This window comes from Dromaius novaehollandiae, chromosome 7 (assembly GCF_036370855.1).
Source record: "Dromaius novaehollandiae isolate bDroNov1 chromosome 7, bDroNov1.hap1, whole genome shotgun sequence".
NCBI lineage: Eukaryota > Metazoa > Chordata > Aves > Casuariiformes > Dromaiidae > Dromaius > Dromaius novaehollandiae.
Genome location: NC_088104.1, coordinates 7610463 through 7623927, shown reverse-complemented (window position 1 = coordinate 7623927; position 13465 = coordinate 7610463). Strand labels below are relative to the sequence as shown.

Sequence of the window (13465 nt, the reverse complement as noted above, 5' to 3'; positions counted from 1 at the left end):
CCTCTTCTATAAGGGTTTTTTTCTGGAGCAAGAGAAGATTTGGAGAGTGGCGATTTTATAAATATTATCTGAAATGTAATAATTTTAGATAATTATTCAAATAATTTTCCCACAAAAATTTGAGTAATGTGGATGAACATCACTAATTCAAAATCCCCAGTGTACTGAAAAAAAAATATACATTTGGTAGAGGTATGGAAGAATATCATATGGTGATCTGTTTATGCAGTCTCCCTCCTCATTCAGAGATACAACTGTCCTTGCTTCCTTACACAATTGCATTAAAAAAGTCCACTAATACAGGAATTAAAATTCTTTTAGAGTCTAGGGATTGTGTCTGTGTTTGTGTTCAAATTGTTAAAGAACATATGAAGTGCCTACATGTAATCTTCTTCAGGAATTTTTGCCTTTTGTTTTGGAAGCCAGGGAATATCCTTTTGTTTTTTAATTAAATTTTGCTTTTGGGATATTTCTAGAGATTATAACTCTTTATCTGTAGTCTAGGGGATAGCATTCTTTATACAGTTCTCCAGAAGTGTCGTCTTTCTTATCTGAACTAGTTACTGGTCGTCCCTTGCTGTCTCTAGTGACTAGGATTGCCATTTTCTCCATCTTTTCTGTAGCTTTCTAACTAGGGATGTGCCTGCCCTGTCATTCTTTCATAAGGTTTGTGCTTTATATATCTTGACATTTTTTCTTTTTTACTTCTTTGAATGAGTTCCAATTTACCTCTCACTTCAGAATTTTCTTATAAAGTTATTGGAGCCTGTCTGCTTAAGTTTTAATTATAGGACTGAAAAGACCTTTGTGAAATGATGTTCTTCCTTGAGACGTTATTGTTTTCCCAGCATAGTAAACTTTGCTAATAAAATTTATCTTATATTACCACCTCGCCAACAACTCAGTGCATTTTCCGATATTCTTAATCTTTGTTATTTTCCACCTGAAAATCCACATTTAATTCTCATACCTGTAAGAAGTTCTAGAAATTTGCTTAATATTTGTTTGCTTAATATTTGTCTCCATCATATCAGTCTCCATATTTGTTTATTTGTTCTTGGATTTTAATACCAGATATGTCAGTGCATGATCAGAGTAGCTGATCGCTCCTCCAGATACTGAGGTAACTCCATTTCCCTTAATATTAAAAACATGAAAAATATCATTCTAGAATAATGAGCCTAATCCTTAAATATAGGCCCTTCATTATCCAAATATTATTCAGATTCTTTTTTTCTAAATGTTAATAGCTCTTCAAATGTTCCTGCTTATGCAATTCTCATCCCTCTTAACCCATCGATGGCTGAATTATGGTTTGCTTGAAATCCCCCAACAAAATATGATACTTCTCCATAACAAAACATATTAAAATTCCTAGCAAACCGTAGAAAAGAGACTTGACCCTGCTTAAAATGTATAGGGGTAATTTCTCTTTAGGTGATTTTTGAATTGAGTGTATCTTCTTTCCATATTCCTCATGCTGTATTTTAAGACAAAAGAAACAGATTTATCTAATTAATGACTTTTGCCATTTTTGGGAGCAATGGAGTAGTTGTGCCTTATTTATTCTTAGATAGCTTTTATTGTTACCTTGGTAAAGTGTTTCTTGCAAAAGTCTTTTTTTAATTACATTTTAATTCCTCTTTCCTTTAAGAATTACGCAGCCTGTCAACTGTTGATAGACTTAATTTCTTGGCTTACTCATCCCACTATAGATCACCAGCTTATAGCCTTCTGTTTGTTTTGTTTTGTTTTTAGGATTCCATCCAGTTCATCTTAGATCCAATTTTTCATAAAGTACAGTGTGCCACCATCTGTAACAACAAAGTATGTTGGTTAAAAGTCTTTTAGTCCCTTTAAAGTTCAAGACTTGGTAAATGTTCAAGTAACTTTTTGGTATTAATAATACTACTTTTTGATCCATCCTTGTGTGTTGCCTTGTGTATTTTTGTCTTACGTTAGTGGTATCCCAAAGCAGTCAGAAAGCATTCCTCTACTCCCTCCTTCTAACTCTGATGATTACCAAGTCCTCCTTGAATGGCTTTCCAAGGATATGGGTTCCCTTTTTCCTTTCCTCTTTTCCACAAAATGTTGAACTTTCTCCCTACTTCTGATGGGCAGAAATGTCTAATCCCTTCTTACCTGGTGAGCAAAATTTTTGGACTGTTCTTAATTCCATATGGGAGATGTTTAGGCAATGTGTTTTATTTTCCATAATTCAGTGCCTCTTTGGAGTTGCTCCAAGATATATTTGAGGACTCCCTTCTTTCGCTTCCTGCTTTGCTATGGATTTCTTCTCATCTGTTTATTTCTGGCCTTTTCTTTTTTTAGCCTTAAAATATGCATTTTTACCTTCTCTGTTCGGTACGCTCCATTTCTTGATGAGGATGCCATCTTCTTCTGCAAGTTCCTTGTTCTGCTCTGAATCTTGATCTTCCCATGCATGCCTTCTGGGGGATTAACGTGTCCAATTGGCAATGTGGCATCTCTTCAAGAAACTATGGAAGTAGTTTCAGGAAGTGAAAGACGTCAGGGAAGGGTGCTGTTTGCACAAGGTGCCGTCGTGTCCTTGGAGCGCTAGCTGTCGTGCGAGCCACCAGTTCCGGCTCCTCAGAAACAGTAAGTTGGTTGTGCAGACTGTTAACGTTTAGGACTGTTACCATCTTGCATATCTTTTGGGAAAGGACTGGGTTGTTGCAGATAAGCCGTCTGTAGCAGTTGGCTGCCGGGTACGCGCTGTTTGACTGAGTGCGAGCCCTGCCCTATATTAAATGAGCACTGTTTTTCAAATTTATGCCTCTGTGCTGGTGAAGCTGCAGGAATGAAAAGATTGATTTTCTCTAAGGAAATTAGAATTTAGGGACTTTGATGCTTAAAGCCTGATGTCCTTGTCTGGCTTATGAAAATTTAAAAGGAATAGGTTAGAAAGTGTTAGTCATAAGAAAACTTGACTATGACCGTAGGGGAAAGATAACTGAGGGTCAGCAATGGCATGAGAAAAGTTTTGTTTGGCTGACTGGTGATACAGCAATAGGATAATCCAGCATGTAGATTAGTTGATCGAATTCACTGAAACCATGTTCTCAGGGGGAACCCCGCTTCTCCCCAAACTAAACCAAAATGCCCAAGCATCTCCCTTGCCCCAAGCTAGTTATTTATTGTCAGTATGGCCCAACTGGCTGGAAAAGATGAAAAACATACCTCTGAAGTGCAAAATATATTCCAGCAAGCCTGCATCAGATTTATATTGCTGGGATGCCGAGTTATTGATCTGTAAGCTCACCAAACACTGAGCAGAATTTACAAGATTAAAGTCACATAATGGAAAAATAAATATATAACAGCTGGCTTATTCAGGGGAACCCTTTAGAAGCAAGACAGCAAATAATTTTATTCAGTTCTTTGGGGTGCTCGACAGTTTTGTTTAAATGTGCGTTTCAAAAATTTGAGTTCAAATCCATTATGGAAATGCAGCCTGTGTATTTTAGAGGTACAATATTTTGTGTTCTTTCATGTCTAGAAACTAATTAAAGTGAAGTGAAAAGAATACATACAAAAGACTGTGACAGTGAAAAAATGTGCCTTCTGAAAGGGCCTTTAAAAGAATATGCCTTTTTTTTGTCAACAAGCTATTTGATAGGACCATGAAATATTTATCTTGTCGGGAATACATTTATTTATATAGCTCACTCTGGTATGCTGCAGTTCACATGGTATCCCATCAGTTCACATGAGATACTACGTTTCAGTTCAGGTCTTTATCTTGGAAATTGGAAAAGTTAAAAGCATTTGTAATTTGTAGTTATTTCCTGCCACAGGAATTAGATTAATTTTATTCAAAACCGTGATGATTTGTTTGGAGTAACTTTGCCAGCTGTTACCACGAGGAAGGTGAGCCGCGCCGTGCTCGAACAATACGGATGGGATTGCATTCGGTTCACGCGGATGGAAGAGCACGAGGATTTGCGCGCGGCTGCCCCCGGGCTGGGCACTGCGAGGGGATGCCGAAGCCGGCGCCGGCGGGGCTGGTTCTGGAGCAGGATGCATTAGAGCTAAAGCCAAGCTTATGCCCTCGGGGACAGCGGTGTGTGGCTCCCGCTCTGCCGCTTTCTGGATCCGAGTGAGTGTTGCCATACCATGAGCGTGCCCTAGCTGGCCAGCTGTGTGTCATGGGCACATCTGTACGTTATGCGTTTACTTACTGATGGGTCTGACTGTTGAGTGGACGCTTGCCTTAGTGAGGGGCAAAGTTCATACTCATACCAGGCTCTCACAAAGTATGTCCTCACCTTTGGTTTTTCTTCCCTTTTTGTTCTGTGGCTTCTCTCGCCGTCTCTGGCAGTCTGTTGCTGCCTCCACGGATTTCCAGCATCTGATGGTCTCTTCCAGACAGCAGCGAGCAAGGTGTGAGCATCACACAGACTCCCTTTTCCCTTCTCACGATTGCCTTTATCAGCACCCTGCAGCCCTCCTTCCTCCACTTTTTTCCTGGACACACTTAACTTTTATCGCCGTGGTCTGGTCAGTTGGGTGAGTGCCCAGGGGAAGCACCAGGTTCGGGGTGAAAGCTTGCCAGATTGGCTCTTTCCGTTGATAATCTGTATGAATTCTGCCGCAGCGAAACAAGAGAAGGGCGCAACGGGATCAGGATCCTGTGGTACAACAGAGCCTATGGACACAGGGAAACTTTCTATTCACTGAAGTGCTGATAATCTATGCAACTTTATTAAAGCTGCAAGCAACTTTATTGTTCTTGAAATACGTTAAACTGTTGTCGCTCTTGGCAATCTGCTATTAACCTTCTTTCATGCTGTGATTAGCCTTCTATTCATACTTTGTTTCCTGTCTATTAAATAGATTTTAATTGATAATAGGACTTTAACTTTGTGCCTTGTGGCTTCCAAACTAATTGATTCTTTTTTAGAAGCATAAACCCCCCTTTCCGTCCGGTGTAGGGTGCGTTAGGCTTTTTTAATGGAGTGGTGTGATGGGCTGGGATTGGTGCCATTTGCAGGCTAGCTAAATTGCATTCACCAGTTCTCCTTTGTCTAATCTTCTGTTTTTGCTCTAAAAACAAGTCTTTCAGGTTAAAGAAATTACTTTCAAATGTTGTGCTGGTTAATCCCTATTATGTTACACAGAGGTAGGTGTTTTTATAACACAATTCACTCCCTTGTGATTTTCTCAAGTAATTTCACTTCATATTGATCCAAGGGTCTTTGGTTCATAAGTCCTGGCACAGGCAGTAATAACATTTACAAAGATACGCTGTTGCTTTCCTGAACTCTGGTAATAATTGATTTGACATAGTTTTGCCAAAAGATATGGTAAATATCTGGATTTGTTGCCTTGAGATTTGAATGTTGACTAAAACAAAGCAAGTGTCCATGTAGAAGAGAGAGTCCTGATGTTTTTCACTTATATTCTAGATATGTTAGAGATATTTAGAAATGTCTCATACGGCTGTTAATATCAGAAGTATTTGGGGTTTTTTTTGTTCTGAAGGGGAAATGAAGGTAAGGTCCAGGAAAGAGTTATTTACCTCCTGGAGAGTGGAAAAAATAAATTTGAAAGGAATCATGCAACCAAAATTGAGTCCTTTACATCCTCTCTCTGACTGACCATCATTGCTTTTTAACTTAGTATTGGTATGTGTGCCTGCAAGTATGAATACATATGACTGTATTTACAGGTAATTTATTTATTGGCTTAAAAATACATTATGCAAATAATTGTATCAGAGCAGACGACTTCTTCCAGTCTCCCTTCAAATCAGTACCCAGGACCACAGTAAAAATATATAGGGAAACAAGATACTTTAGAACCCAATTTATTATCTCCTGCTGGTACCAATAACCTGAAAATAACAGCAAATAGTGAAATTCAAACTTCAGGCAGACACTGGTGCTGGGAACAGCTGCAGTCACATTTATAAAGGATAGATTCAATATAACAGCTATAGAAATGTGCAATGTTTCAGAGGCTCCCCCATTAGTACTTGATTGCTTTTTCAAGTTTAGTCTATAGATTGGGAAGAGAGGACTTTTAAAACATATGAACAAGTGAAATAAATACACTGCTACTTGAATCAGAGATATTGCCTCCCCTTCCCACTTTTCCCTTCCCTCTTTACCCCCCAAAAACAGACTAATATTTTTCCAAAGCAAGTAGTCTCATAAAAAGCACTCTTTCTATGTGAATATAGGAAAATGCCGTTACAAAGTCAATTACTGCACAAAATCAGAAGGCTGTCCGGTATTTAAAGACGGTCTAGCAGCTCTGTCTGCTTATGGTGGGCATGCCCTGAGCTGCGTTGCCTGAACCTTTGCAGCAGGGCCTCCCCGTGCCGGCTCCCTGTGCCTTTTGGGAGAGTTTGGGCATTTAAAAGGTTCATGGAAAAAGACGCAGTATAGTTAATAGAAAAAAGATATTTATTAAAGTATGAGGACTAGCAGTAGTCAGGAAGATTCAGTGGGGAACGAATATTGCTTTTTAAGAACATTATGTGACTCACGCGTTATTATAAGGAACTAAATTAAATTGAGACTGTTGAGATGAAGCTAAAAAGAAGCAAAAGTGTGTCAAAGAGAAGGTAAAGCTTGAGAAGTCCTATGGATGGCCGAAGGACTGAAGGGAATGATTTCTAGCATCTGGCCGGGCTCAGAGCACAGCGTGCAGGATCAGGGACAGTCGGTTCACCCCAGACTCGGGCGCTGCGCTGGAGAAATTCGCAGACATTTGTGGAAAGACACGATGGTGTCGGTGCGATGTGGGTGCCTGTCTCGCAGCGCCTGTTGGCGTGCCGAGCCGGGAGGTCGTCCCCGCGGGTCGTGCCGACGTGAATGGTGTCCCCGCACGGGAACAGTCGGGGCGCCCAGAGAGGAGCGTGAAAACAGTTCTTCCTCTCGGCTTCAATATCTCTCCTCCTTTCCTGCTCGCTTGAGCTTTCTAGTACAAAGTGAAGGCATGGTCATGAGCCTGAAGGCGACTAAGCAGAAGCAGGTGCTCTGACAAAAGTCACATCAAGCTTTTAAACAGAGCTGATGGAAATCAGCTGATGGAAATAGGAGTTGCCTATCAAAAGGCTGATGAAGCCAGGAAACTCTTCTAGAGAGCTGCTGTGGTCCATGTGGTCACTGTTTCTCGTTGGAAATAGTGGCTTTTTATAGCAACCTATTTCTTTTAAATGATGATATTGTGTACGTGCTTATTAATGCAGCCTGTTCCTTTTTGTTCTTTTCTTGTTTCTGAAGGCGTTCAGGCTTTCACCAGAGGATTGTAGTCAGTGCAGTGGGAGTATAAACTGGCACAGGCCTAGAATGTGTTATGATATTTCATTAAAATAATCCATGTATTTTCTAATCTGCTTCTTTATAGACTATATAGAATTACTTGGGGAGGTGGGAAAACAAGCAGTCTTACTCTAGCGACAAGTATGCTGTTGGTCCTGGGAAATCATAAGAGGAAAAGAGCTCCCAGTAAAAGCCTTTAATAGGAGTCAGCCCGAAGGCGAAAGAGGAGCTGGAGACTGGCCAGCAGAGAAAGGAAGGTAGAGATTTCCTCCAAAACAAGGAGGAGTCTTCCTTGGCCTACCAAAAATAACACATCCCTTCAACTTGTTTGTTGTTGACTTTCCTTTTTTTTCTTTTACTCAAACTGCAGTTCATTTAAAGCACTCCAGGCACCACTGGTTGTAGCCGTTCAGTATCCAGAGCTGGAGAACCAACCGCCTTTATCTAGTGATAAATTTTATCTAGTGATAAAACAGTTAATTTTTCTTTATTAAATTAATACAGAGAAAAGGGACGTTGCTAACAATGAAACCTTGATAGAGCAGAGGGGGACTGGGCTTGATTCTTTGAGTTGACTCTACATTGAAATGTGTTTCTCTCATTTCTGCAAGTGAGCTCTCCAGAAAACACTCTGCAGTTTTGCAAAGCTTAATGCTGAAAGGCAGGTTAAGTGATGCATGAGGCTTCTTGGTAAAATAAATACTCTTATCTTTAAAACTCTAATATTTATCTCATTCTGTCCATCACTTTACTTACACAGTCTGTAGAAAAGGTCTGTTTACATTAGCATTCAGGTGAATTGCATTTATGCTGACTTGTGATCTCTAAATGATCGTGTCAAAGGCCATATGGTGTCTCAAAAATTGTTCAGAAAATGGTCTTTTTACTAACGTGTTCTCTTCCAGGTCAGAATTGAATTTCAGCTGTTAATATTTAATTCTGTTATTCTGAGGAGTCAGAATCATAGGCATTGATACTAGTCTTATGTCTCAGCTTGAATACTTGCAGATCAGAATTTAGTAGGATTTTGAGCACTGAGATCCTGGGCGGGGGGGAGTTGTGTTTCTCTTTAAATGACTCATTTTGAGGAAGATGGCAAAATATCAGAAAAAGAAAAGATTGCTAATATATTGGGCATACTTTTAAAATCCTTTTCAAGTCAGTTCCATGCATGGAAGCAAAGAAAAGTAGACATTAAAAATGAGGATAAAGCAAATTCAGTAGCTATAAAAATTAATGAAGTCTTGGTAATGCCATGGCAGAGTAAACTCGAACAAGCCTTTGCCTTTTGAAAGACTGCTTTGATATTGATTTATCTAAAGAGACAGCCAAATTCAGCCCATAATGTAATTAAAATGCAGTATCATGTAATGACTCAGACTTAAGAGTTGTCTTCCTTCTTTTGCTGTTCTCCCCCCACCCCAAAGTTAAAAGGAGAGAGAAATAAATTGAAAGCAGAAATCTCTTATGACAAATGGATATACAAAGGGAACTGGCTTTCCGAGTTTATCAACACAGTTGGTGCTTGGCAAAGTTTTGGATCTGGCACGGAGCTGAACCTGGTGCCCCGTAGCAGCGTGAGCTTTGGGGGTTCCCTTCTGATGCCCCCGCGCTCCAGTGCCGTGGGACGAGGTCTGCGGGTGCGCGGGGATTAGGCTCCCTTCCCTTACTCGGGCATAGTGGAAAACAGGCACCGAACTTACTGTTAAAGCACCTGGTTGCTACCACACGTAGCCTTAACTGCCTTGTTGAATATGGAGGAGTCAGACAAAAGTTTAAGTGAATTGCAGAAGGGAGGATTAACTTTTTTCGTCTGGGAGATAAGGCCCTAAAAAAGCATTGGATTATGGTGCATTCTTGGAAACTAATGCCAGCAGGAAAATCTGGAGCTCTCTGCATTGGTCAGAACAAAATCACATTTTTTTTCCCCCCATCTTAGTTACTAGACCTGTTGATGGGAAGCTGTGCCTGGGCCCTGTCCCTGCTGCCTCCCAGCTGTGCAGCGTCCCGTGTCCCTCCGAGTGCGCTGTGTCCTCCTGGTCGGCGTGGGGCCCCTGCGCTCCTGAAAACTGCCAGGATCGCCAGGGAAGACGAGGTAAGGATTTCTCTTACAGCACTGTGTGATCTACAGCACGTAATATTATGCTAAGATTGCAAAAGCAATGATGTGAAATTTTACACTGGGAGCTCAATGTATCTCTTTTTAAATTAATCTCCTATAGAATGAAGCTCTTAGATGTGCATATGGGAGTGAAATATTACCTTTAGAAGGTTTTTTGCAGTTCTTGAAAAAATTGGGTAAGATTTTCAGCCCGATTTAGGTGCTGTATGAACTTGTACAAAGGGATGGTTTCTTGAAGTAGCAACTGCAAAGCTCTGAACTGCCTGGCTGTTCCTCTGTGGTCCCTTCCAGTCTTTGCCAGATACCTGGGTGTTCCAGGAGAACATTGATTCCCCTTGGGAATTCCATAGGATTCCCCTTGAATTTTAGTGGAAATGGGAGGGAAGTAAGAGAATGTCAGAATCGGACCTGAGATATGTTGTGTGGCCCTGCCAGGCTGTAGTTTAGGCTGACCTGAGAGTCTGTTCTTGTTGTTCTGTTTTTTGTTCAAATACTTGGAATAAGAGCATGCAAATATTATTTAATACCCCCTGGATCTTAATGGCCCAGAGTACATGTTCTTTGCTTGCAACACTTTGAGCTTCATTGCAGAACTTTTCCTTCAGTTAAAAAATATGCTGAAAAGGTGTTATTGGAGTACGTGTCAGGCAATGAGTATTATTATTTGGGAATTACGATGTTTTCAGAAAACAATGCAAGTTTCTTAAGTGATTAGAACTGGTCAGAATTTTTCAAATTGAAAAAGATTAAAATGCTTCTTTTTTTTTTAAAGCAAAAGTTTGCAAAATCTTTTCATTCTTAAGTTGTTTTGAATGATTTCTTTTTACTGGTTGGAGAATCATGAAGTTTAGTCTGTTGTTTTCTCTAAAATGCTTCATTTTTTATTTTGTTTTCTGTTTCATGGTTACTGCATATTTTCTTCTGCCTTTTTAATTTCTTGTCATTTACATAACAAAACTTGTTGAAAGACACTTGCATTTAGTTCTGCATTTTGTATAGCAATATGACTTGGTTTTATTCAGAAGGAGGTAGATTATGTAATCAATTCTTTCATTATTTTTGTAACCTTTTTCTTCCACTTTACTTTTGAATCTACCAATTTAATAGGATGTCATTTCAAAGAGGTCTGATATGCATTATGTATCACAAATCCTTACCCCTTCATAAGGTGGAATACTAATTTCTTGGTAAACTGCTCTGCTGTATCTCAAAATGAGTCTTTTCTTTAGTGGATTCCCTGGCAGAGTGTAGATGCCTTTTATATCTTCAATTTCTTATGTTTCTCTTTTTCTTTTTCCTCTAATGTTATTGTTACTTTAATATCTGTCTGCTTTGCTATTTCCTGTATTTGGAAATGTGTAAAGTCAATGAGAAGGAAAAGAAATGTGAAAAGTTTGTGCTTCTGGAATTCTTTACCCAACATTAGATTCTGTATGCTAGACTGTAGGCACATACAGCCAAATACCGTCCCAATCAGTTCAGTAGTTGCAAGTGTTGCATTCTGGTTTGTGTTTATATCCTGTAGTTCTACGTGCCCTATATAGTCCTCGTGCTAGCAAGTTACTGGTATGAATATTTTTTTGCAGTTTTTAAGTTAATTCAGTTTCTCTTTTTCCAGGCTTTAGAATGAGACATAGGCATGTGATCGCAGATCCTGTGGGCACTCTGGCAGGTTGTCCACATTTAACTGAATCTATTCCTTGTGAAGACCCAGTATGCTATGAGTGGATCATTTCGGAAGGAATATGTGTGACGGACCATGGAAAATGTGGGCTTGGAAACCGCATCCTGAAAGCTGTATGCAAGAACAATAGAGGTATGTAACCGTATCATCTTAAAAGCCCCATATTTTTTGTGCCTTCCTTCAAAATGTTTCTTTGTTGAAGAGCAATTGCGATTATTTTCCATAGATCTTCACTGAATTTTTATGAAATCCCCAGATTTTGGAGTTGACTGTGGTGTTCACCAAAGTGTAGCGCTAATACTACCTGGGGTTTTGCTTGGAGCCTTCTGGTCTTCTGGGCTTCCTCTGAGGCCAGAAGCACTATGACCATTAACAAAATTAATCTGGACCTTTGCACTTCTTCTAGCCTGAGTTTTTGGAGTGCATTTTAAATGCTTATCTTGTTTTAACAACCCACTTTCAAAATCCTGATGAGGAATGCTTATTTGTGCTGCCAAAATTAATACAAAAATTAGTTGTTATGTAAATGAGATGATTGTACTGAGTAATACTTTACTTACTTGGCAGCAGTTTGAGACCTGCAGCGTGTTCAGTTTACAATTTGTTAATAATGAATAAGTACATTTTTATATGACGTTTACAAACAACCAGCAAGAGCTTATTCTTGTACATGGTTTGAACTTCAGCCAGAAGTTTCATTTCTTGATAAGGTCAGTGTTGTCAGATCCTTAGATTCAATTACATCGAGCCTGATTTTGCAGTCCTTAGTCACACTGAGACAGTACAATTATCTCGAAAGAGGCAAAACTGTGGAGCTTTAGAGCCTAATATTATATCTGAGATGGAGAATTCTTCTATTACATGGTGCTTAAACTGATCACAAGAAATAGTTCCAAGTTGATAACAAGATGCGTTAATTGGCAAGTGGTTAAAAATAGTTTGTCATTTATGAGTCATTAGTAACTGACAGAATTAAATAGCAGCGGCTTTGCCTGGAGAGCAAAGAATCTTTTGAAATGCATTAAGAAATATATATAGCTTTCTTGTAAGCTTGTGGAAATGGAGCAGTATCTTCAATTGTTACAAAACGATATAGCCAAAACTGAGTAGAGAGGAGAGAGAAGTTGCTGAATTTTGTGCAAGCGGTGTCCTCAGATATGTGATCGCAGTTGTAGCTCCAGTTCTGCAGTGACGCATGCAGATGGATGCTCGTATCGCTAAGGAGCACCATGTACTTTGCTCTCCAAAACTGTGCCAGCATCCGTTTCTGTGCACCAACTTGAGACACCGAAGAAGAGCGGATAACATGGCAGATGCTCACTGGTCTTTGCTCAAACTGTTCTCTCAGGTTGAGGCTCCTTGAGGCGCCGTGCCTTTGAAATGAATTTTCTTTAGTTAATTGTTCAACAAGGTGCTTTAAGTCTCACAGTACATTTTTCCCTATTACTTCTTTGTGCATGTTCTAGTGACAAATATTGTCACTAAAATCAAACATTGTCCATTTCTAATTTAGAAGATTTCACAGGGAAGAATCTGGATCACTAGACAGATTAGAAGTATTGGTTAATACTGCTTTTAAGCTTCTCTGAATCTTTAATCCAGTAGGATAGGGACTGTCAAAATCCTTGAAGTCAGGGTTGAAAATGTCAATTTGTTTATCCTTCTGTCAATCCAGTAGTACTAATTGCTTTGTTTATAACCTTTGCTCCTTCTATAATGTTCTCCTAACAAGATTCCCACTGAAACAATTGGTATATTTTCCAGGATAAAAACTGGAGTAAGCAGCAGAACGGCATAGTGTTTTGCTCGGGATAGTTGATTAGTTGGGAGCTGGAAGCTGATAGGAAATCATGAGAAACTGCAAGAGAAATCAACTCTGGGTAAAACAGCAGGAGGGCTATGGTAATGCTCAGCATTCATACAGAATTTCAGGACTCTATGCAAGTAACCGCGCTGCTGAAAGCATTTAGGGTGGCTGCTTTATGTGCTGTTTTCCTTTACTTCAATGTCTTTTGTAGAATTCAAATCTATGTCCTCAAATCCAGAAGATCATTTCTGTAGCCCTTGCCTAGCATGGTTACTCAGTGTTCCCACTGAATGCCAAAAGAGATAAAAAATACATTTCTTGGACCCTGTTAAATGACAAAATCCTACATACCCTTTTCTTGACAGCAGAGTTCATTTGGGGCTGGTGTATGTTGATCTGGTAACTTCATGCTTCTGTGTAGCCCTGCCTGCCAGACGTCTTCCTTTTGCTATTAATGCCAGGCTTTTTGGCATGATGCTGTCCTCCTATTGCAGTGCCTTAGCGGAGTTGCCTTTAGAAGCTGGAAGTAGCTAATCTGTCCGCCCCGCTCGTAGCAGGTA

At 39.7% G+C, this 13465-nt stretch overlaps 1 protein-coding gene across 2 annotated transcripts in view; it reads left to right on the top strand.

Moving 5' to 3' along the window:
* The window catches only part of THSD7B (thrombospondin type 1 domain containing 7B), a 329723-nt gene that overhangs the window by 135402 nt on the left and 180856 nt on the right, over positions 1-13465 (top strand). For both annotated transcript variants that reach the window (XM_026123469.2, XM_026123470.2), the window contains exons 7-8: positions 9232-9387; positions 11033-11230. In XM_026123469.2, the coding sequence (XP_025979254.2) occupies positions 9232-9387; positions 11033-11230 (354 nt within the window). The remainder of the gene's footprint in view (positions 1-9231; positions 9388-11032; positions 11231-13465) is intronic.